This window comes from Ovis canadensis, chromosome 18 (genome assembly GCF_042477335.2).
Source record: "Ovis canadensis isolate MfBH-ARS-UI-01 breed Bighorn chromosome 18, ARS-UI_OviCan_v2, whole genome shotgun sequence".
Classification (NCBI taxonomy): domain Eukaryota; kingdom Metazoa; phylum Chordata; class Mammalia; order Artiodactyla; family Bovidae; genus Ovis; species Ovis canadensis.
In genome coordinates this window covers 81,302,401-81,324,157 of record NC_091262.1, presented here as the reverse complement: position 1 = coordinate 81,324,157, position 21,757 = coordinate 81,302,401, and the positions used below count along the sequence as shown (strand labels likewise).

The 21,757-nt window shown below is 59.9% G+C and overlaps 1 protein-coding gene across 6 annotated transcripts; it reads right to left on the bottom strand.

The window, feature by feature from the left end:
* Window positions 1-8,440: 8,440 nt before the first annotated feature.
* Window positions 8,441-21,757, bottom strand: LOC138423594 (tumor necrosis factor alpha-induced protein 2-like). Of its 6 annotated transcripts, none has more exons than XM_069559674.1 (12): window positions 21,722-21,757; window positions 19,053-19,386; window positions 18,125-18,764; window positions 15,471-15,585; window positions 15,238-15,360; window positions 14,972-15,072; window positions 14,273-14,371; window positions 13,527-13,650; window positions 12,428-12,550; window positions 12,116-12,271; window positions 11,810-11,931; window positions 8,441-10,177 (listed from the first exon to the last, which is right to left on the bottom strand). In XM_069559674.1, the coding sequence occupies exons 2-12, from the start codon at window positions 19,264-19,266 to the stop codon at window positions 10,036-10,038; spliced, it is 1,959 nt and encodes a 652-aa protein (XP_069415775.1). In that variant the 5' UTR covers window positions 19,267-19,386; window positions 21,722-21,757; the 3' UTR covers window positions 8,441-10,035. The 6 variants fall into 6 exon arrangements, 4 of the variants coding, with proteins under 4 accessions (XP_069415775.1, XP_069415777.1, XP_069415776.1 ...); XM_069559676.1 differs by having other exon boundaries at window positions 19,053-19,136; window positions 21,620-21,739; XM_069559675.1 differs by having other exon boundaries at window positions 21,620-21,733.

Below are 21,757 nucleotides of genomic sequence, written 5' to 3'. Positions count from 1 at the left end.
CTCACAGTTCTGGAGGCCAGAAGTCCAGGACTGAGTTGCTGGGAGGGTGCTCCTTCTGAGTGCTGGCAAGAAATCTGTTCGTGCTTCTCGCCTCGCTTCTAGAGGCTCCCTGGGGGCCTTTGGTGTTCCCTGGCTTGCAGGAGCATCGCCCCAATCTCTGCTCTCATCTTCACATGGCGTTCTCCATGTATGTGTGTGTGTTTCCAGCTCTCTCTTAAAACGTACATATTGATGTGCTTTTGGCTGTGCTAGGTCTCAGTTGCGGCATGCAGGTTATTTAGTTGCACTGTGTGGGGCTTAGTTGCTCCACAGCATGTGGGATCCTAGTTCCCGGTCCAGGGATCGAACCCACGTCCCCTGCATTGGAAGGCATATTCTCAACCACTGGACCATGAGAAAAGTCCCTCACCTTTCTACTGATATAAGATCAGCAGTCATATGGGACTAGGACCCACCCTAATGACCTTATTTTAGCTGATTACCTCTGTAAAGATGGTGTCTCCAAATGAGGTCACTTTCTCGGGTACTGGGCACCGGGACTTCAATATGAAGTGGGGAGGGGGACATAAATCAACCCGTAAGAGCCTCTTTGCCCCTGGCAGCTCCAGTGGTTTCGCTGTGGCTCCATAAACAAAGCAGCAATGGTGACAGGGACGCAGGCTCTGCTTGGGGTCAACAGCACAGACTTCCTCTTCCCAGGCAGCTCTGGCAACTGCCCAGTGCCTTATCTTGACAGTGGCGGAGGTCAGCACTTGGCTCTGGTGGCACGATTCCCCAGGGACAGCAGCCGGCTGCCTGGCAGCAGGTGGCTTACACTGGCCCTCTCCCATCAGCAGGAGCCATGACTCACCCTCCTGGAATAGATGCATTCTGGACAGAGATGTGGCTTGGCTTGCTTGACTGTAACTTCCATCAGCGCCACGACTCACACTCGCGAAATGCCTTATCTGGGCTTCTCAGAGAGGGATTCACGTCACAGCTAAGGGGGTGCAGCGGTGTGGGCTCCCGGCCATGGACTTCACTGGTCTCACTGCACACCTGGAAGTGACCAGCCCGATGGAGGGGCTGAGTGACCTAGGGAAGATTTGGTTGTGGTGCCAGATGGGAGACAACGTCCAGGAAGGACGAGGCTCTCTCTGCTTCGTGGGCTTCCACAGGGGTTTGGGTCAGAGACAATTACATGGGTCTGTTTCTGCCGTAGCAAAATGCATGGGTCCAGAGACGCCCCTGGTGGTCCAGTGGCTAAGACTCTGAGCTCCCCGTGCAGGAGGCAGGGTTCGATCCCTGGTGGAGGCACCAGATCCTACACGCCACCACTAAGAACTGGTGCAGCCAGGTAAATAAATACATATTCAAAACGCACAGGTCCAGGGCCAGGAGTAGCTGCGGTGGACCCTTTCTTACACCCAACCTTGAGCTCTGCTGACTTGAGGGTCTCAGTCCTCCATGGGGAATACTGCAGCCACGGAGCACCCAGCGGCTTTATTAAATTGAAAGGCAATACTACCACCTGGCCCTCTGGGGTTTATTATGCAAAAGGCCAGCAAGGGACTGCTCTATGGCTGGCGTGACCAATTCTGTTCCCGGGGGCCATTGTGTGGCCACTTTGCAGCAAGGACGGGAGGGCTGGCCTGCAGAGCAGAGCGTTCTCTGGAGCTCTTCCGACAATTTCAACAACCTACAGGAAGGGCTAATGGAAAACCACATCAACCGCAGCAGGGCAGCGGAGCCAGGACTCAGACCCCTCGGGGACCTTCCTTCAGGTCATTCCATCACGTACGTATTCTCCAGCAAGCCTGCCAACTGAGGCTCTGGCTGCGGGTGGGGGAGATCCAGGCTGAGTAAGGGAAGAAGAATGAGCAACGGGAAAAAGAGTCCGCAGACATGGCTTCCCCGCTGTTACAGAAACTAGGGCTGTGGGAGCTTCGCCTGAGAGTCTTTGCTGCTGCTGCTGCTGCTGCTGCTGCTGCTGCTAAATCACTTTCGTCATGTCCAACTCTGTGCGACCCTAGAGACAGCAGCCCACCAGGCTCCCCTGTCCCTGGGATTCTCCAGGCAAGAATACTGGAGTGGATTGCCATTTCCTTCTCCAATGGATGCATGCATGCTAAGTTGCTTCAGCTATGTTTGACTCTGTGCGACCCCATAGACAACAGCCCACCAGGCTCCTCCATCCACAGGATTCTCCAGGCAAGAACACTGGAGTTGGCTGCCACTTCCTTCTCCAAGTCTTCGCTATTTTAATGTTTTTGTGTGCTTTGTGAACTGCTTCCCTCTTGTCTCCCCTTGGCTTTGTTATTGCACCTGCAATCTGTTGGAGGTTAACTCTGCAGTTCAGACTGCAGGTAACAGAGCATCCAGGGGGCTGTGACTGAGTGTGGGAAGCAGTGAGCACAGCCGGGAAGAGATAAGGGGACTTGGGACAGCACGTCCTCATTCTGGGGAAGAGTGAGTACCCCCACTTGTGGGAAGGCTGGGTGGACAGCGTTGAGTGGAAAACGTTCACGGGAGGCTGAGTGCGCAGGAGGTGCATCTGGAAGCCAATCGCCTGTCATCAATCCATGTTCCCCCCTCCAAACTCCTCTGTCACTGGCCCACGTGAGGATTCTGGAATTTTCTCCCTTGCAGAGTGCTAAGCTTCATCAGTAGCGGGTGCTGGAGGGACCGTGAAGCAGGAAGGGGGTCGTCTGTGTCACACCCGTCGGTTGGCGGCCACCTGGCGCATCTCGCCCCGGACCGCTGCCCCCGCCACCTCCCAGGAGGCTCTGCAGCAGGTTCCCAGTGGAGCACCTACCAGTGCGTGGCTCACCTGGCATCCCAGGGCCTGCCTTTCCAGCAAGTTCTGCAGGCAGAGCGCCTCACTGAACTTTGCTGGGGCTGCAGCCTCCCCACTGAGGCCTGAATCCGGGCCAGGAGCCAATGCGGGGGTCGGGGTGGGACGAGGGGCTCTTCCAGACTCACCCCTTCCTTGAGGCCCTGCTCAACCCTCAGCGCCCCGCTCCGCCCGTTTCGTGCCTTCTCCATGCTCGGTAGCCACCTCCACACTCTGGTCCCTGCTGCCGTCCCTCAGTGGCCCCCTCCCAATTTCGGTGTGGTCTCCTCTCTACCGGACCCCGAATGATCCGAGACCATAAGGTGCTCAGCTACAAGCCTGTGCCAGTGTCACGGAAGGATGCTCAGAGGGCAGACCATGAGCAGAGGAGAGACGGTGGAGTCCAGAGCTGAGAAGAATGGATGCTCGAGGGCGCCCCACCCCTGTGCCTGCACCTCAGCCCCCTGGGGCCCCATCCTCTGACCCAGCCCCTCCCCCTCACATCCCCCAGCCCTCCTGCCCTCTGAGACCCCAGTTTACTGTTCTAACCTCTCGTGGGGGTACTCTCACATCCTGCTCACCCACTGTGTGATCGTAGGACGTGAACCATGAAAGAAAGTTGCTCAGTTGTGTCCGACTCTGCAACCCCATGGCCTATAGTCACCAGGTTCCTCTGTCCAGGGAATTCTGCAGGCAAGAATACTGGAGTAGGCTGCCATTCCCGTCTCCAGGAGATCTTCCCCACCCAGGAACCAAACCCAGGTCTCCTGCATTGCAAGCAGATTCTTTACCGCCGAGCCGCGAGGGATGCCTACCCAAGCCGTGTTCTCCTTTGACGCCCACCCTGTGGCCGCAGGCCGGCTCCTGAGTGCTGAGCTTGGTTGGAGAAAATCTCAGGCCGATGACGAAACCACTTCCATGGTCTCAGCATCGCTGGACCACCTCACACTCGAGACTCACAAGTCTCATCTCCTCCTGGAAACTACAGCATCTCCATGAGATGTTAGATTATAAAATGTGTAACACATTCACATGGCTCAATAGTTGAAAAAATTAAAGCTGGACACACAGTGAAATATCTCCTCCCCAACCTCTGCCTCCCTCCCCATACCCTCCACACCCCTCCCCTCCCCCCAACCCACGAGTGCACACACACTCACCAGCAAGCACGCTCTGTTTCTGTTATGTTCTTCCAGGCTGCCTTAATGCACAGATGTTGTTCAGTCACTAAGTCATATCTGATTGCAGCACGCCAGGCTTCCCTGTCCTTCACTATCTCCCAGAGTGTGGTCAAACTCATGTCCATTGAGTCGGTGATGCCATCCAAACATCTCATCCTCTGTTCCCCACTTCTCCTCCTGCCCTCAATCTTTTCCAGCATCAGGGTCTTTTCCAATGAGTTGGTTCTTTTCATCAGGTGGCCAGAGTATTGGAGCTTCAGTTCAGTTCAGTCACTCAGTCGTGTCCGACTCTTTGCGACCCCATGAATCGCAGCACACCAGGCCTCCCTGTCCATCACCAACTCCCAGAGCTCACCCAGACTCATGTGCATCGAGTCAGTGATGCCATCCAGCCATCTCATCCTCTGTTCCCCACTTCTCCTCCTGCCCCCAATCTTTCCCAGCATCAGGGTCTTTTCAAATGGGTCAGCTCTTCGCATCAGGTGGCAAAGTATTGGAGTTTAAGCTTCAGCATCAGTCCCTCCAATGAACACCCAGGACTGATCTCCTTTAGGATGGACTGGTTGGATCTCCTTGCAGTCCAAGGGACTCTCAAGAGTCTTCTCCAACACCACAGTTCAAAAGCATCAATTCTTCGGCACTCAGCTTTCTTCACAGTCCAACTCTCACATCCATACATGGCTACTGGAAAAACCATAGCCTTGACTAGATGGACCTTTGTTGGCAGAGCAATATCTTTGCTTTTTAAGATGCTATCTAGGTTGGTCATAACTTTCCTTCCAAGGAGTAAGCGTCTTTTAATTTCACGGCTACAATCACCATCTGCAGTGATTTTGGAGCCCCCCAAAAATAAAGTCTGACACTGTTTCCACTGTTTCCCCATCTATTTCCCATGAAGTCATGGGACCAGACGCCATGATCTTCATTTTCTGAATGTTGAGCTTTAAGCCAGCTTTTTCACTCTCCTCTTTCACTTTCATCAAGAGGCTTTTTAGTTCCTCTTCACTTTCTGCCATAAGGGTGGCGTCTTCTGCATACCTGAGGTTATTGATATTTCTCCCGGCAATCTTGATTCCAGCTTGTGTGTCTTCCAGTCCAGCGTTTCTCATGATGTACTCTGCATAGAAGTTAAATAAGCAGAGTGACAATATACAGCCTTGACATACTCCTTTTCCTATTTGGAACCTGTTGTTCCATGTCTAGTTCTAACTGTTGCTTCCTGTCCTGCATACAGGTTCCTCAAGAGGCAGGTTAGGTGGTCTGGTATTCCCATCTCTTTCAGAATTTTCCACAGTTTATTGTGATCCACACAGTCAAAGGCTTTGGCATAGTCAATAAAGCAGAAATAGGTGTTTTTCTGGAACTCTCTTGCTTTTTCCATGATCCAGTGGATGTTGGTAATTTGATCTCTGGTTCCTTTGCCTTTTCTAAAACCAGCTTGAACATCAGGAAGTTCCTGGTTCACGTATTGCTGAAGCCTGGCTTGGAGAATTTTGAGCATTTCTTTCTAGCGTGTGAGATGAGTGCAATTGTGCAGTAGTCTGAGCATTCTTTGGCATTGCCTTTCTTTGGGACTGGAATGAAAAGTGACCTTTTCCAGTCCTGTGGCCACTGCTGAGTTTTCCACATTTGCTGGCATATTGAGTGCAGCACTTTCACAGCATCATCTTTCAGGATTTGAAATAGCTCAACTGGAATTCCATCACCTCCACTAGCTTTGTTTGTAGTGATGCTTTCTAAGACTGACCTGACTTCACCTTCCAGGATGTCTGGCTCTAGGTGAGTGAGCACATGATCGTGATTATCTGGGTCATGAAGATCTTTTTTGTACAGTTCTTCTGTGTATACTTGGAGCTTCAGGCAGACACAAATGTCTATTTTTTTCTACTTTTGTTTATCCATGGCTGCACACCATCAACTCTTCTACACTGTGTGTTTTGGTTATTTTCCTCAACGTTATATGTTGGGACAATTTTCAAATCAGAACCAAGACAACGTCCTCCTCGCTCGAAGGCACACAGCACTCCTTAGTCTGCACCACTGCAGTAATTCCCCCGCGTCTACTGATGGACACTCCGGGAGTTCCCAGTGCTTTGCTACAACAATGGAAGTGACTGTCCTGGTGCCTGTCGTTTCTCATGGATGTTAGAGAGTTGATAAGACTCATTCATAGAAGCAGAATGGTTCCCAGGAATCTCTGTGGGTTTCACTGATCTTGCTGAGTGGCCTCCGGGGGGGCTGTGGCATCCCACTCCCAGAGTAGCTGTCGGGGGGCTCCTGGTGACTGTCAGCCTCACCAGACACTGTCGTCACCCACACACTAGGGGTTTGGCAGTCTATTCTTTTTAAATATTTTCAATGTTTTGACCATGCCATGTGGCGTGCGGGATCTTAGTTCCCCAACCAGGGACCAAACCTGTGACCCCACAGCGGAAGCTCTGAGTCTTCGCCACTGGACCACCAGGGAAGATCCGGGAGATGGGGGCAGCCTAATGAGCCATCCTCCCTTCCTGCGCATCTTTCAACCAGAGACCCCAGCCTTCCCCCCAGGACTCCCCTGGCTTCCAGGAGGCCCCACGGCCCCCGTCGGGATGGGAATGAGGCTTCCCCTGCCTCCCTGCCCTGGGCCAGCCTCACCTCCCCGTTTCAACCCTCACAGACCAGGCCTCTCCCTGGGCACCCTGGCACTCCTCGAGGGCGCTCTGGCCTCCCTGCGCATCCCCGCTCTGCCTACAGCAGCCACAGAGTTCTTTCCGAGTCACAATCACAGCAAACGGCCTCTCCAAAGCCCCTAGTGCTCCCCCCTTTACAGTGAGTGAGCGGAGTGAGTGGACCCCAACGCCCAGCCCCAAGCAAGGCCCCCTCGGCGCCAGCCTGCCGCTTCGGGGGGGCTCGCTTGACTCCCCACTCCCGGCCAACCCTGCCTTGAGCTCTTTCTTTCCCTAACCCGAGCCCTTCCCCGGTCCTAGGCTGTTTCCCTTCGCGCACTGCCCCTCCCCACTCTGCGCACATGCGTGTGCCCCCTCCAAAAGCCCCCGCCCCCCAGTGAGTACCCCCGTGGCCACAGCGGGACTGCCCCACCCCCAAACCCGCTGCATCACCCCACGCCATCTGCCCCGCACTTGAACCTGGACTGTTTATTAACTTGCTCCCTGTTCCTTGCGGGCCTCCAGGGATGTGAGCCCTTCAGGGAGAGCCCGGGCCACCCTCCCCACTGCCCCCATGCAGGGCCGGGGTGGGATTGGAGGGTCCCATCCACGCTTGTCCCACCGCTGACCGTGGCCTCCCTGCCAGCTCACAGGAGCCTGGATGGGGCCGGGAGGACCTGCCCTCTGTCCCCTCTGCCCAGCGACCCACTCCTCGCCTCTGGGGAGAATCCTTCCCTTAAAGGAATTTTCCTTCTGTGACCAGAAAGTTACTGATGCAGAGCCCTTGGTGGAGGGGCCCGAGCTGGTGACCCCGCGGGACCTTAGCGGCTCTCCCCCTCCTACAGGGACAGCATGGATGGCGCCCCCCACAGCGCCAGCATGGAGTCCACCTGGCCCGCTCCCCGACCCCAGGGCCCCGTCTCTGACCACATCTGTTCTCCTTGGACCCTGGCCCACCCTGCTGCAGGGAGGCTGGGGGGGTGCATCTCAGCACCCTCTGCATTTTGGGGCCCAAATCCATTCTCTTTGGTCCATGAATATCTGCCTGGATGAGAAAATTTCCATCTGGTCCTCAGCTTCCATGAGCTCCCCCTTCACTCCTGCCCCCTCCTCCCATGCTCCACAGGGGGAACTCGGCGTAAACCCACCAGCCATCCCCCTACTCCAAGGCTCCAACCTGCCCAGGACCCACACTCAGAGCTCAGCCTGGGGCGGCCTGTCGCCCCTTGCCCCTGTGCGCTCCCCACGATCAGTGGGTCCATCCCATCCGCATCTCATCCCAAAGGGCCTTCCCTCTGGCTCCAGCTGCTGACGTCCAGGCCTTTCCAGCTGGACCTCAGACTCCGCCCACCGTCATCACTCCTCCGGCTCCCCCACCCCCCAGCTGTCTGGAATGAGTTCACCAAGGTTCCCCTTTGCCTCCCAGGGACTCTGCCCTTCTGCAAATCCTGGGCCAGGATGGGGGTGTGGAGGAGAGCTGGGCCAGCTGTGATCACAGCTGGGCCCTTCGAGGTCAGTTCCAGGAATACAAGAGCCAGTTCCCGCTGGGCCCGACACACAGAGCTGAAATGTTGCGGTCCCATTGTTCTGTAAAGGACTGTGGGGGAAGTCAGACAGGTTCGTGATCACCACCTCCAGGTGAGGAAACTGAAGGGTGGAGTGAGGGGCCTTGGCCCACAGCAGACCCTCCCAAAGGTCACGCTCACAGTGAGAGGTGGGCAGGAGGCGCTTGGGGACAGAGTCTGCAGACACTAAGAGTCTGAGAAAGCCTCTCTCAAGAGAAATCACTCCACAGCCACTTTTGAAATCAGCTTTATATTAAGCTATGAAAACCAAGAGTTTGTTCTTAAAAAAACATACAAAAGCATACTATCAAAAAATAATAATAACCTCAAACCTGCAAACTTCTACAAATGTACAAAGGCCTTCGTGAACCATTTACACGGGCCAATTTCTGGCCACAGTACCTGGAAAGAGGGGAACAAGTCCAAGAGAGCCGGCTACAAACCCAGTCACAGAGGGGCGTTCCCACAGGCACAGGCGGGGTGGGTCATGCCTGCATCTCAACTGCCCCAGGCCGAGGAGGGTGAGTGAACCTTTGCTTTCCTGGGGAGGATAAGGCACTCCACAGGGCAGGGGATGGGTGAAGGCTGTGGCGGGCAAAATAATGTCCACCCCATAAAGATGCTCACATCCTAATCCCTGGGCCTCTGACTATGTTAGTTTCCACGGCAGAGGATTTAAGGTTGTCCAGTGGAATTAATAATCAGCTGACCTTAACATCAGAAGAGGATCCTGGAGTGCCTGGGTAGGTCAAAGGTCATTGGTGGGTTAAAGGTCACCACCAGGGGCGAGTAGGAGGGCAGTGCTGAGATGCAAAAGGGATTTGACAGGCCGCTGCTAGTTTTGGAAATGGAAGGGGCCCACGAACCAAGAAACTTGGGAGGCTGGCCTCTAAAAATGAAAAAGCAAGGAACTTCCCTGTCACAGTTTCCAGAGGAACCGCCTGGCTCAGCCCACCAGACCCACGTCAGATTGCTGACCTCCAGAACTGAAAGCAAGTTCTCGTTTTAGGCTCCCAAGCTGTGGAAGTTTGTTAGATTGGCAACAGGAAACTGAACCAGAGGCCAAGGGGTCAGAGGTCAAGATGGTCCTGCCCTGACCTCAGCCTGACTTCCAGGGGAGGACCCACAGAGGCATCCCTGGGTCGGCCCCTTGTCGGGGGAGGCAGAGCCCGAGAAAACCCAGCAGGTCCTGGCCATCCCAGGCCCATCCTCAGGGGACACCGAGGGGAATGAGAGGGGTCAGGGGCTTGGACACTGGCTTTGCCCCACTTGCCCTGTCCTCCCAGAGGCCCTTTTCCAGTCCCCCCACCTTCCCAGACAGGAGCTCATCTTCCCCTTTCTCCTCCAGCTCTTCCTTCTGCTCTACTCAGGCTGAGGCCGGCTCGACGCAGCCCTGGACCAGAGCAGGCAGGAGGGGTGAGGCTCGGGCCTGCTCAGGAGCTGGGGAGGCCGGAGACCCAGCCTGAGCAGGGTGGTCCTCAGGCAGGTGGGGCAGGATCTCGTGGACAGGCGGTGATCCCGGAGCTGGGTCCCCGAGCCACACACCCTCCTGACCCCTCCTTCAGGGCATGCAAGCTCCACTCTCACTCACAGAGCTTCCCCCCACGGCTCCTGCCCCACAGGAGGGGGGTCAACACATCATGGCTTGTCCAGTTCCAGCGGCCCAGGGGCCCACACCTCGGCCAGGCCTGGGCAGAAGCAGCAGCAGAACCAGGACTCCCAGAGGGGCCGCATGGGGCTGTGACGCTGGTGCTGGTCTGACGGCCCCCAAACGGAGTGGTATCCCATGCTCGCCAGGTGCTCCTAAGGAGGTCAGGCCGCAGAAAAAGCTAACCAACCTTTATAAGCGAAAATAGAGCCTTGGAGGGCTCGTGTGCCCCCGTGTTGATGTCTAGAATGCTCCGGATGCTCTTGGCGTCACTGCTGGACAGGTTCCCTTTGATGGCCAGGATGGCACTCAGGTGGCCCTTGCTGGTAAAGACAGGGTCCCGTCAGTCTGGCCCGCTCACCAACACCCCTGATCACACCCCTTCCCAGCTCCCCAGACTCCTGGCTGGAGCCACAGGGCCCAGCAGCCAACCCTCCTGCCCACGAGTGTGCCCTGCTCTGCTTAACCCACTGCGCTTGGGCGGCACGGGCCACAGTGCCTCCAGACGGTGCCAAGCTCCTGCTCGGTCCGGCCTTTGCACTGGCTGTTCCTCCCAGAATGCTCGTCCCCAGGCCCTTGAGGTAACCAGCTCCTTCTCACCCCTTAGCACTTAGCTAACATGTCACCTCCCGTCAAGAAGCCACCTGCCAGTGCAGGAGACATGGGTTCCACCCCTGATCTGGGAAGATCCCAAATACCACCAAGCAGCTAAGCCCATGGACCACAGCTACTGAGCCTGTGCTCATGAGCCCTCAAGCCCTAAAGCCCGCGCTCCGCAATGAGAGAAGTTACTACCATGAGAAGCCCGGGCACTGCAACTCGAGAGCAGTCCCCACTTGCTGCAACTAGAGAAAAGCTCACGCAGCAGCAAACACCCAGCACAGCCAAAAGTAAACAGTAAAACTTAGAACAAGTCACCTCCCCAGAGAGGATTTTCCAGCTCTAAAGTCAGCACCTCCCACCACTCACAACCTTGGTTAAACAATCTTTAAAACTTGGAAATAGTACTCCTTCGCCGGATGACCTCCTCATTGCTAACCCTCATCTGACTGTCTGTCAGAAGGCCTGGTGTGCCTTGTACCTCCTTGCATCCTGGTGCCTAAACAGAGCCGGTAGCTAGTAGGAGGCCATCTGATAACTGTTGACGGGCTGGGTGGATACAAGGATCCGTGAATGGATAGATGGATAGGGGGGCAGGTGGATGACTAGATGGGTGGATGGATGGATAGATGGAAGGACGGACAGATGGGTAGATGAGTGCCTGACCAGATGGCTGGATAGCTAGATGGGCGTCCAGATGGGTAAGCAGGGGCCTGTATGATGGGTAGATGGACGGGTGAGTCTGTAACTGGATGGGTGGCTGAACAGGTGGACCAGATCAGCCAGCAGCTGGACCAGGCTATGCTGGGACAGGCCGACCACACCAGAGGCCTCAACCCACAGAGACCGCTGCCCTGGCTCACCAGATCCTCAGGCAGTCAGGGGTTGAGCCTCCACTCTAGAACAGAGGCCCCAGGACACAGGTCAAGCCTCAGAGGACCCCTAGGCTGACTGGCGGACCCCAGCTTCACTACGGACGTGCCACGGCCTCCAGCAGGTCCCTGGTCCCTCTGGTCTCGGATCCCCCTCTGAAGGAAAGGCTCATGCGGTGTGGAGCCAGATGCCTGGCTTTGTTGTCTCGGCTCTACGACTGACCAGCCACGTTACCCTGGACACATTCCTCATACACCCCCAGGTCCCATCTGGACAACGGAGGTGAAGAATGTCAGCTCCAGCAGGCGGCAGCGAGGACCGAGTGAACAGCCGCTGTAACGATCTGGGCACAGTGGCCAGTATCTATCTGCGCTCTGCCCACCCTCAGGGACTCACTCTGCACCCCCCTCAAGGCTCCAACCGCAGCGGGGAACCACAGGGCCACACTGCCTTCCCTGGGTCCTGGAGGCCCCGGCTCTCACCTGAAGTCAGGGTACAAGGCGGCGTACGTGGCCACCTCGATCTTGATGGCACTGGGGTCTTGCAGGCGAATGATCTCGGCAAGCGTGGGGAGGGCGTGGTGCAGCCAGGTAGCCCGGGAGCCCTGCGGGCACAGGCTTGTTGAGAGAGGCTGGCCCTGCCCGGAAGCGCGCCCGGGGGCCAGAGAGGCTCGGGTTGGAACTCATCAGGTTTGGAGAGGCCCAGAGGGGCGGTCCTAGCCTGTGAAGAGCTTGGAGCAGGAGGGCAGCCCACCGCCACGGGAGGGTGGGGGGTGGGCAGGGGCTTACGCTCTGGGTGCAGAACTGCTGGATGTCCTGGGCGTTGGCCTGGATGAGCCTTGCGAGCTGCTGCTGCTGCTCCGCTGTCTTGAGGACCAGGCGCCGCTTGCAGAGGTGGGTGATGTACTCCTTCACCAGGTGCAGGTGGACCGCCTCCAGCAGCTCCTGGGTGGGCGAGCGGGCAGGGCCATGGGAACCCACCACCTCCCTGAAGGCCAGGTCCAGGGAGGGGCGGACGCCAGAGCGAAAAAGCGCATCCGGGTGTGCCCACACACACGCCTGCCTGCGTGTCCCCCCACTGGCAGCCCAGCACCCCCTCACCTCTCGGAAGCAGTCCTGCAGCTCTGAGAACTCAGGCATCCTCTCGGCCACGGTGGAGATGATTTCCTCCAGGATCTGCTGGGGGGCATCCCAGCGGGTCTGCGTGAACTTCTTGAACAGCAGCTACAAGACAGGGTCAGGCTGTGTGGCCACACCCGGCAGAGGAAGGGCCTGCCCAGTAGACACGCACGCACAGACACACACGGGGCCGGGACAGGGGTCAGGTTATATTAAAGACTCCTCGGGCACTCCAGCAGGAAGTGGAGGCCGGGTTTGCGTCCCCTTCTCCAAGGCTGACCAGCCAGGACTGCCATCTGCCTGCCCTGAGGCCTTCTCCACCATCTCTCTCCTTAAATAAATAAATTCCTGCATAAACACAGCCCTGTGGTTGGCTGGGCCTATGATGATGATGACCCTGCCGAGTCATCCAGGGTCACCGCCTGGCCTTTCGCAGCCGCAGGGCACTGGGGTGAAGGGGGGCCCCCCCGGATGGCAGGCAGGACCCCCTCTCCCTCCCCTAGGACCCCCACCTCCTCCTGGGGTACAGGCACTAAGGGTCTCTGGGGATGCCCTGGCCCCCGCAGATATGGCCGCCAGAGGCTCTGAGTGTCCTGGCTGGGAGGCAGGGTCGGGCAGGAGGGCCTGGGGGCTTCAGGGGAAACTACCGGCAAGCTTGAGGACTAGGTGGAGTCCAAACAGGGAGGGGCTCTGAGGCTTCTTGTTCGCACCCCAGGGCAATCCCGAGGCTGAAGGAGGGGGTGACTTCAACATCACGGGGGCCACCAGCCTCCTTGTATCTGCCCAATGCTGACTTCCTCCAGCCAGGTCTTCATTTCTGCTGCCCAATGCCCCACCCCACCCTCCCAGGCCCTCCCTCAGCCCCCCATCACTAGACTCAGCATGTGCCACCGACCCCTCCTCCCCAGGCCCTCCCCAGCAACCCCACCACTAGACTCAGCATGTGCTGCTGACCCCCCCAACCCCTCCCCAGCACCGCCACCACTAGACTCAGCACGTGCTGCTGACCACCCCCTAGGCCCTCCCCCAGTGAACCCAGCACTAGACTTAGCATGTGCCCCGGGGCAGGAGGCTGGACTACCTTCAGGTCCCCAAACAGGCTCTGGAGCAGAGTATCAAAGCCGTGGCTTTTTAGCTCATTCAGGGGCCTCAGCAGGGAGTTCTGGAGGTCTGGCCTTGTCTGCCACCTCTGCTCCACAGACACTCTGGAAGCACAGGAGGCAGGGAGGTCACGCCAGCCCCGCCCAGTCTGCAGTCCTAAATCCAGACAGCCCGGGAGCCCCAGGCGAATCTCCCTAAACCATCGCTCTAGAACCCTCCCTGGTTCCCCTGTCTCAGTGGGAGCAAGACCAAGGCACTCCATCCAGGCTCCCAGGCGGGACCCAGCCTTCCCACCTAACACCCGCCTAACACCACATCCTGTTCTAACTGAGGACAAGTGGCTCAGCCTCTCCATAGTCAGGGTGCTCATGGTTCAATGGACACAGTCAGTGTATCTACTTAACAAGGTTGCTGACAGGATAAATGAAACCCTGTGCGAGAGCGCCTGACCCGCCAGCACTAGACAAATGCTTGCTGTTGCCCTGTAAGCCCGGGCATTTCCTCTCCACCCTGCTCATTTTAATTCAGCATCGCTGCTTAGGCTGCTCCTCCTCCCCCATCCCAGGAACCTGCCCCCAGTCCGCCCCTCTGCACCCGCACCCCCTCCCGCCCTCCCCACCCGCCGGCTTCCCGGCCCAGGCCCCCCCACCCCACGCCTCCGCCGCCGCCCCCGATCAACACAGGCAGGCAGCCGCAGTGACTCCCCCCACTGCCCAGCGCCCTTACCGGAAAGGGAGGCAGTTGTTGATGTTAGCGATGACATTGGCCCTGTAATTTCGCAGCTGTCTGCATCGCTCCAGAAACTCATCAAAGGCGCGCTGGTAGCTGGTGGAAGGGAAAGGGCACACGTAGGAGCAGCAGAAACACCGGGAGAAGGGCAGCCTCGCCGCCGCCCGGCCAGCCTCCCGCTCCACACGCGGGCCCCCGCGGCACAGGGCGGGCGCAGTAGGCATCCCGGAACTAGCTTCACACGCTCAGCCCGGCGCGGCCAGGGCCCCTGCAGAGCTCCTGGAGAGGGCGCTACAGAGCCCCCAGGCCCCTCTTGAGCTGCAGGCAGAAGTGGGGAGGCGGTTACCCAAGAGAACTCGGGCGCGGACCGGAGGCATCACCTGAAGGGGGGCCAGGGCCTCAGTCCCTTGCGGGGCATCTTTGCAGTTGGAGGCTGCTCTTCCCGGGGCTTTGCTGAGCGGGGTCGGGGGCGGGTGGGGGTCAGATGACCTGAGGCTCTCATCGCCCAGGTGGGTCGTGCAAGGGGGACAAGGACTCCTGCTCATAATAACAGACACCCTAGTGGCCGGGAGGGGGCGCTGGTCTAGCTAAGATCTCCACCTGGGGCCCAAGGGAGGGGCTGGGGCTCTGAGAGAGGGGGCGGCAGGGACCCCTCAGGCCCCAGCCCCGCCCTGGGCATGTATGCTCATCACCCACCTCCTGAGGAACCTGTCCAGCTCTTCCAACAGCAAGGGCTTTATCTGCGTGCCCAGGTCCAGAGTGATGCTCTCGGCCTTGTCCTGGCCCTGGGAAATGATCTGCAGGGGTGGGGGTGGGGGGTGAAACTGAGCAGAAGCCCGCCTGCTCTAGGGCTGGGGCAGGGGTGGCCATGGGTAAGACATGGAGCAAGGGGGTGTGTGCTCAGTGGCAGGCGTGTCTGCCCACAGGGATGAGGCCAGTGCGGGCAGGGCAGCGGGCGCTACCTGGATGATGTCGATGGCCAGCTCACTGTGGCAGCGGTCGTCCAGCCTCTGTGGGGCCTCATCCTTGGTCCAGCGCTCCGACTCCAGCTCCAGAGCTCGGGCTGTCAGCTCCCTTATGCTGGCCTGGAGGGGAGGAAGGGCCCCCTCAGGGTAGGGCGAAGCCCACGGGGGCGTCCTTGCCAGGCTCCCTGCTCGCCCCCCTCAGCCCCGCCCGGCACTGGCCCTGGACTCACCACCTCGTTGGAGAGGAACGTGGCCTCTAGCTGCCGGATCTGGGTCTGAGGCAGGAGGGTCCCCAGTCTGACTCCCTGCAGCTCGGGCGACAGCTTGGGGCTGTTGAGGATGTCGCTGTGGGCAGAGCGGCTGGCGTGAGGAAAACCAGAGCTGTCCCCCTGTCCTGGCCAGAGCCCTGCACAGCTCAGTTGCCTTCCCTCCAGTGCCTCCCACCCCTGCCTCTCCATCTCAGTTCGATCCAGGCCCCGAACCCCGGATCACCCTGCCTCCGTTCACTCTCTCCCGCGTCCACTCTTACTCCAGGTTATGCTCCCAAAACCCATCAGCCTCGAGCCACCCTGCCAGAGGCACCCCACGGCCCAGCCCCCATCTCCTGCCTGGGACACCGAAGGACCCTCCTCCCGGGCTCCCTGCCTTGCCTCCAGCAGTCCGCCCTCCCCCTGCGGCGGCGGCAGAATGGCATTTCCAGTCTGCTGGCCCTGCTCCGAGGGCTCCCCCTCCCCTTCTCACCCTCTGTCTCCTTCCCACCATCCCCCACCGTGCTCCCACTGCATCCCACCAGCCCTGCCCTATCTTCCCCTCAGACCAGCTCTGCCACCCCCAGAGGAGGGCCAGTCCCAGCAGGAATGGCTGTCTGCCCCTCCCCAACCTCTTCCTGGACGGAGGCATATCCACCCATCCTTGTGGCGCTTCCACTGGGTCCCAGAGCCCCCTGGGGACTGCCCAGCCCTGGCACTTCCTTAGGGCCTTTGTCTGCCCGGAGGCTCAAGAATAGCCCTTTCTGCCACCCGCATCCCTCGCCCCACCAGCCTGGATGCGCTGTGTCCCTTTGCTCCCCAGACTTCTGGCCACACGAGCCTCCTCGGAGCCACCCTGGTCTCCCCCTCTCAGGACTCAGCATCAGGCTGCACTGACCCCATGGGGCCCCAGGTTAAAGCCCCAGAGGTCACCAGGACAGGAAGGTGGAGGGGCAGAGGGGACAGGCCCGGCACTTCCTGGTGAGTCAGGACCAACAAGAAGGAACCCGCTCGGCTGGCGGGACTCTCTGGCATCCCCTGCCCCGGGCCAGCTTCCCTGTTCTCCTTGACTCCTTACTCACCACCCCGACCTGGTCCTCACTGGGCCCCTGCTGGAGGCTGACCCACCAGCACCAACCGAGACCACTAACGTCCCTGAGAGCCTCAGACATCGCTTACAGGGTCTACACCTCCAGGCTTCCTGCAGGCTTTATGCTACAAGCGGGGCCAGCCCCGAGCCGATCCACACTGCAGGTTAAGTCTCTCCCCACCCAGGTTGATCAAATGAGGGACATGCTTGTTGCAGGAAAATAAGGGAAAAAACAGGTGTCATGCTGTTTTTTTCCTCCAGTTCTTTACCTGTTCCTGATCTGCCGTCTGTAACTAAGTTTCTTTATCAAAAGATTAAGCCTGATTTGAGAATTACATGCTGCACCTATAGTCCCCTCAAAACATTCTGTATCTGGGGCTCAACTTCACAGCACCCTCTCTGCAAACCACCTCTCCGAGTTTTTCTCTCCTCTGCGTTACAGAAAGAACGTCTCACTACAGTCCACAAAAGACAACGGACCCAACAGCTGGGCCAGCAGACTGCCAGCCCCAAATTACTGGGCTACCCAACGCCAGCCTGATGACTATTTTTGAAACAGCTGAGGAGAAGCACGCAGGATCCTTACGCCTCTGTTCATCTCCAACCACACACTGCGAGCCCCCAGCTATAGGATCCCCTAGGTTCCTCATGGAGGCAGGGACACAGTTCTGGAGGCAGGAGCCTGCTGTGTTCTTGCCTATGTCTCCGGATTTTCTTATCCAGCTTCGGTGGGCAGAGAAAGCCAAGATACTGGCAGCAACATGCTCAGGGATGCATGGGGTCTGGGTGCATCAGGGGATGCCCGGATCTGAATCCAGTTGGTACTGGGGATTCTCCATGGCAGCACCAGGCACCGTCCAAACTGGGAGCTCTAAGCCTCGGTGGCCAGAACTCAGCTCTGCCACAGGGGGACACCCTGCACAGTGGGGATTTCCCCAACAGGCTCAGCGCTCCCCATCCTGCCTGGGAGTGCTCCCTGGGCCTGCTTTGAACCACACTGCTCCCAGAAGGCCTCCCAGCTCAGCCTTGGGCCATGCAGGGCTGCTCCCTTTGCTGGGAACACCACCCCACCTCTCTCTCTCCCGGCCTGTCCTCGCTCCCCCCTGCCTCACTCCCTTACTTCTGTTAGACTGTTAGCGGCCACAGAGCAGAGCCCCTGCCTCCTGCGGCATGTAGAATCCTGCACCTCCTCCTCCGAGCTGGCTTCCTGGGCTGACCCAGGCCAGGTCAGGGCCCCTGCTCCTGGCCACAGCCCTTCCTGTCTCTTGATCAGAGGCGGCTTCACCCCCTAACTCAGACTGGAAACTCGGGAAAGAAAGATGAGGTCCTTGCCCCCACTCTCTGTGCCTCAGTTTCCCCAACTGTGGGATGCAGCTAAGGCCGGAGAGACTAAGGATTCCCGGGGCAAAGCAGGCCCAGCGGAGGCCCTGCCCCTTTAATTCTGGACCCGCCTGGGCCGTTTTCCCAGTGGACTCCCTGCACTTGGTGACACCCAGGCCCTGCCCGCCTGGGGAACGCCTGCCCGGCACCCCGCGCCCGAGCTCACTTGGGGTAGAGGTTCTGCACCCAGAGCAGCAGCATGTAGGTGTCTCGCGGGCACAGCTCCAACTGCGTCAGGGCCGCCAGCTGGGCCGCGAATTCCGCGTGGTAGCTCTCGGCGTAGGCGGCCACCACGCGGAAGTCGGCGGGGGAGAGCGGCTTGAGGCGCTCCACCACGGCCTCCAGGTCCTCCTTCATGGTGCGGCCCATGTGCAGGAAGGCGCGCTCGGCCTCCGTGCGGCCCTCGGCGTCCGCGGCCGGCCGCCGGCTCAGGCGCTCCGCGGCCGCCTGCGCCACGCCGTCCCGCCACAGCTGCAGCCAGCCTCGGGGCCGCGTGGCCGCCAGCCCCGGGCTCCCCGGGGGCCCCGCCGCCGCCGCCGCCGCGCGGTCCTGGCGCTCCTGCTCGGCCAGCACGGCCAGCGCCTGGCGCAGCCGCTCGGGCGCCGCTTCCAGCGGCCGGCGCAGCAGCCCTAGCACCTGGTCGCGCAGCAGCGCGTACAGCGCCTCCACCTCGCTCTGGCGCCGCACCAGCTCCTCCTCGCTCGCGAGGCCCGCCGCCGCGGCCTCCTGCAGCTCCAGCTCCAGCGCCAGCAGCGGCCCCGCCGCCTCCAGCCGCCCGCGCTCCAGGTCGGCCTTGAGCTCCTCCACTGCGGCCAGAACACGGCGTTAGCGCGGCCTGGGGTTCTGAGACCCGCTCCCCGCCCCGGTCACCTCCCAGGGGCCGAGACCCCCAAAACATGCGGGGTGTCCCAGCCCGGGCAGGGGACACCAGGCTCAGATCCTGAGCTCAGAGGGCAGCAGTTGAAAGCAGGGAGGGGAGGACCTTCGACGCCCGCGAGCCGTGCCCCCTCTGTCCCGGCTGATTGGGGCATCCACTCCAATGACCCCCCATCCTACACAGATCCTGCCCGCCTGGGGAAGGGGCTCCCGCCTACCTGTGGGCAGCTGGGCAGGCGGCGGCGGACTGGACTCAGGCTCACTCTCAGTCTCTGCTAAGCTGGGCTGACCCTTCTTCCTCCCTTTGGTGAAGAAGGCATACTGGGTGGCCAGGACATTCGACTTCTTCGTGCTGGCCTCTTCTTCGTCCCTGTCTGGGGCCACCTCCCCGGGGACCCTGAGGGAGGGGGCAGAGCTCGGCTGCTGGCCCATTGCACAGAGTGAGAACCGAGGTCCAGAACAGTCACAGGGCGCTAGGGGCTGGGCTGAGGCAGGAATCCGGGCGCAGCCCCATCCTCCATTCTGCTCAGTTCTTCTCTTGACTCCTGTGGCCTGGGGTCCCAGAGGAACGCGATGAGCAGAAAAAGGGCTGCTCCCGCTGGGACCACGAGGCAGGCAGGGCCAGACACCGATTATGACCTTGGGGGGCTCAGGTCTACAGAAACCACAGTGCCCCCTCAAGCCCTTTCCCAGGTTGGAGGGACAAGCGGCCCAAGGAGGCGCAGGCCTGTCTGAGGTCACACAGCAGCTCAGACAGGAAACTCGAGCTTCCCAGCTCCACGGCACCCTGCCTGCTCCCCAACTGGGGTGACGACACCACCACAGAAGCTTCCATTTCCTGGGCCCTTCCTGAGTGCCCATCCCATCACTTCCCCACTTGCCTTCCAGGAGGGGTGCTATTTTCCTCATCTCAAGTAACTAGCTCAGAGAGGTTTAAAACGCCCCCATGGTCAACAGCCTGGAACTCAGCTCACCAGGCACTGGGCACCGCCACCATCCAGAGAGGCAGCACCTGCCCCGGCGCCTTGACTGTGGGGGAAGCCAGGCCCAGACGAGTGGAGGGGAACGTGGCTGACCTTAAGGAAGGGAACGGGGCATGGCTGAGAAAGGGGAGCAGAGGGGAACGGGCCTCCTTGGTAACTGCGGTGACCCATAACAGGGCCTGCCCCACCAAGCAAGAGTAAATACACCAAGTTGTGACTCATACAGCATGGCTTCAACTCGCCCTGCAGCAGCCCTGCGAGGTACACAGGGTGATCCACCCCTGCAGAAAGGGAAACTGAGGCAGCAGGAGGTGGGGTAGGGGGTGGGATTAGGCCTGTCAGACTTTCCACATCCCCTGCTGCCTTCCCACCCGCCCAGCCACCTCCACCCATCCTCCCAGGAACGCTTCCCAAAGCCCCGAGCTTGACCAGAGCCACTCAGTGGCCAGGAAGCCGGGCTTTCTCTCCTCCCACAGCCTCACCAGATACCGGGGGCAGAGTCCTACACTGCTGGGTCTCAGCTGCCAGCCGGTGCCATTTGGACTGCGAGTTCCCCTCCAGAACCAAGCTGAGGGTCCTCCTGGGAGCCCCAAAGCCAGGGTCCCCAGGTGCAAGGCCACTAGGCACTTCTGCCCTGCCCATCCCTTCCCCCAGCATCCCTCCCAGTCCATGTCGCTTTCATGCCAGGCACCCACAGGAGCTGGTCTGGCTGGTTGGCAAGGGCCACTCAGCCTCACCCTGGGCCCAGGCCCCACCTCTCCCCGCACACACAGCCCCTCCCCCCGCTGCCAGGGGAGGAGCAGGGCCCTCCTGGGTGGCTGCGGACCCACCGGCCTCACTTCTGCCTCACTGCCCCGCCTCCTCTGTCCCTAGGCCAGCCAGGCTCCCGCCAGCCTCCAGACCTGGTTCCTGCAGGTCCCTGCAGGGCATCACCAGCTCCTCCTCGCCTCCGGGGCACAAAATCTCCTCCCGCGCCAAGGTCCACAGCAGCCCCTTGGGCCCTCGGCCAGGCCTTCACTCTGAGGCCGCTGGTGCAGCAGAGAGACCACTGTGGGCTTGGCTGTACCATCCACTAGGGTGTAGACCAGACACCACCCTGCCTTCACAGACCTCAGTCTTCCCATCTGTGCAATGGGGAGGAGAAGCCCTCCTCACAGTGCTGCTGAAAGGAGGCTGTGAGGGGAGCACACAGCCGCATATGCTGGCCCCTGGCCAGGCCTCAGTAAGGGTCTGAGTCTTGTGTCCCAGGGTCTGTCAGGCTAACCCTGGTGGCCGGACACAGCATAAGAGGGCAGGAGAGGCATTCCTTTCAGCCGAGGCCAGTGGCTGGGCACACTCAGACAGGAAGGGGTATGCTCCGAGTCACACCGTGTGGCCACAGCCTGGGGCACCTCCCTGGTCCGCCCAGCTCCCCCAGTTTCTATGCGGGCACACACTCTCACTCTCCTCCCCCGGGTCAGGGCTGAGGTCCAGGCCAGCCTCCCTGGTCCCTGCACGTGAGGACATTCAAGCTCGGCAGGTGAAGTGACTCGGCCTCTGTCATACAGCCAGGCGCCCCCACCCCGCCCTGGGCCACCCCCGCCCCTCCGACTGCAAAGGAAGGGACACTAGGGCCCCTTCCCACAGCCCCCTCCTCCCGGCTTTCCCAGGACAGAGCCCTCCACCGGGAGCATCTAACTCGACCCTCTGCACCCTGACGCAGCAGCTGAGCCCTAAGGCTTCAGTTTCCCTAGAAGGGCGGGCTGAGGAAGACCTGGGGTTCTCCGCGCGGGGTTCCCTCCATCGCGCCAGCCGCTCCCTACCGGGATTGGGCCGGAGACGCGGGTCGCGTCGGGGCGGGTGGGCAGCCGCGCGGAGAGTTTGGGGCGGACGCACCGGACGCACCGCGAGCGCAGGTCACTTACTGTGTCCGGGCCGAGCCTGTCGCCTCAGAGCCGGGC

Excerpts from the sequence above, each read along its gene's own strand:
- LOC138423594 (XM_069559673.1), bottom strand. The coding sequence starts at position 19,743 with ATGAGGAAAATAGCACCCCTCCTGGAAGGCAAGTGGGGAAGTGATGGG. Across the intron at positions 12,272-12,427 it reads TGCAGGACTGCTTCCGAGAG|GAGCTGCTGGAGGCGGTCCA; the intron begins GTGAGGGGGTGC and ends TCGCCCACCCAG. Across the intron at positions 10,178-11,809 it reads GCCTTGTACCCTGACTTCAG|CAAGGGCCACCTGAGTGCCA; the intron begins GTGAGAGCCGGG and ends TGTCTTTACCAG.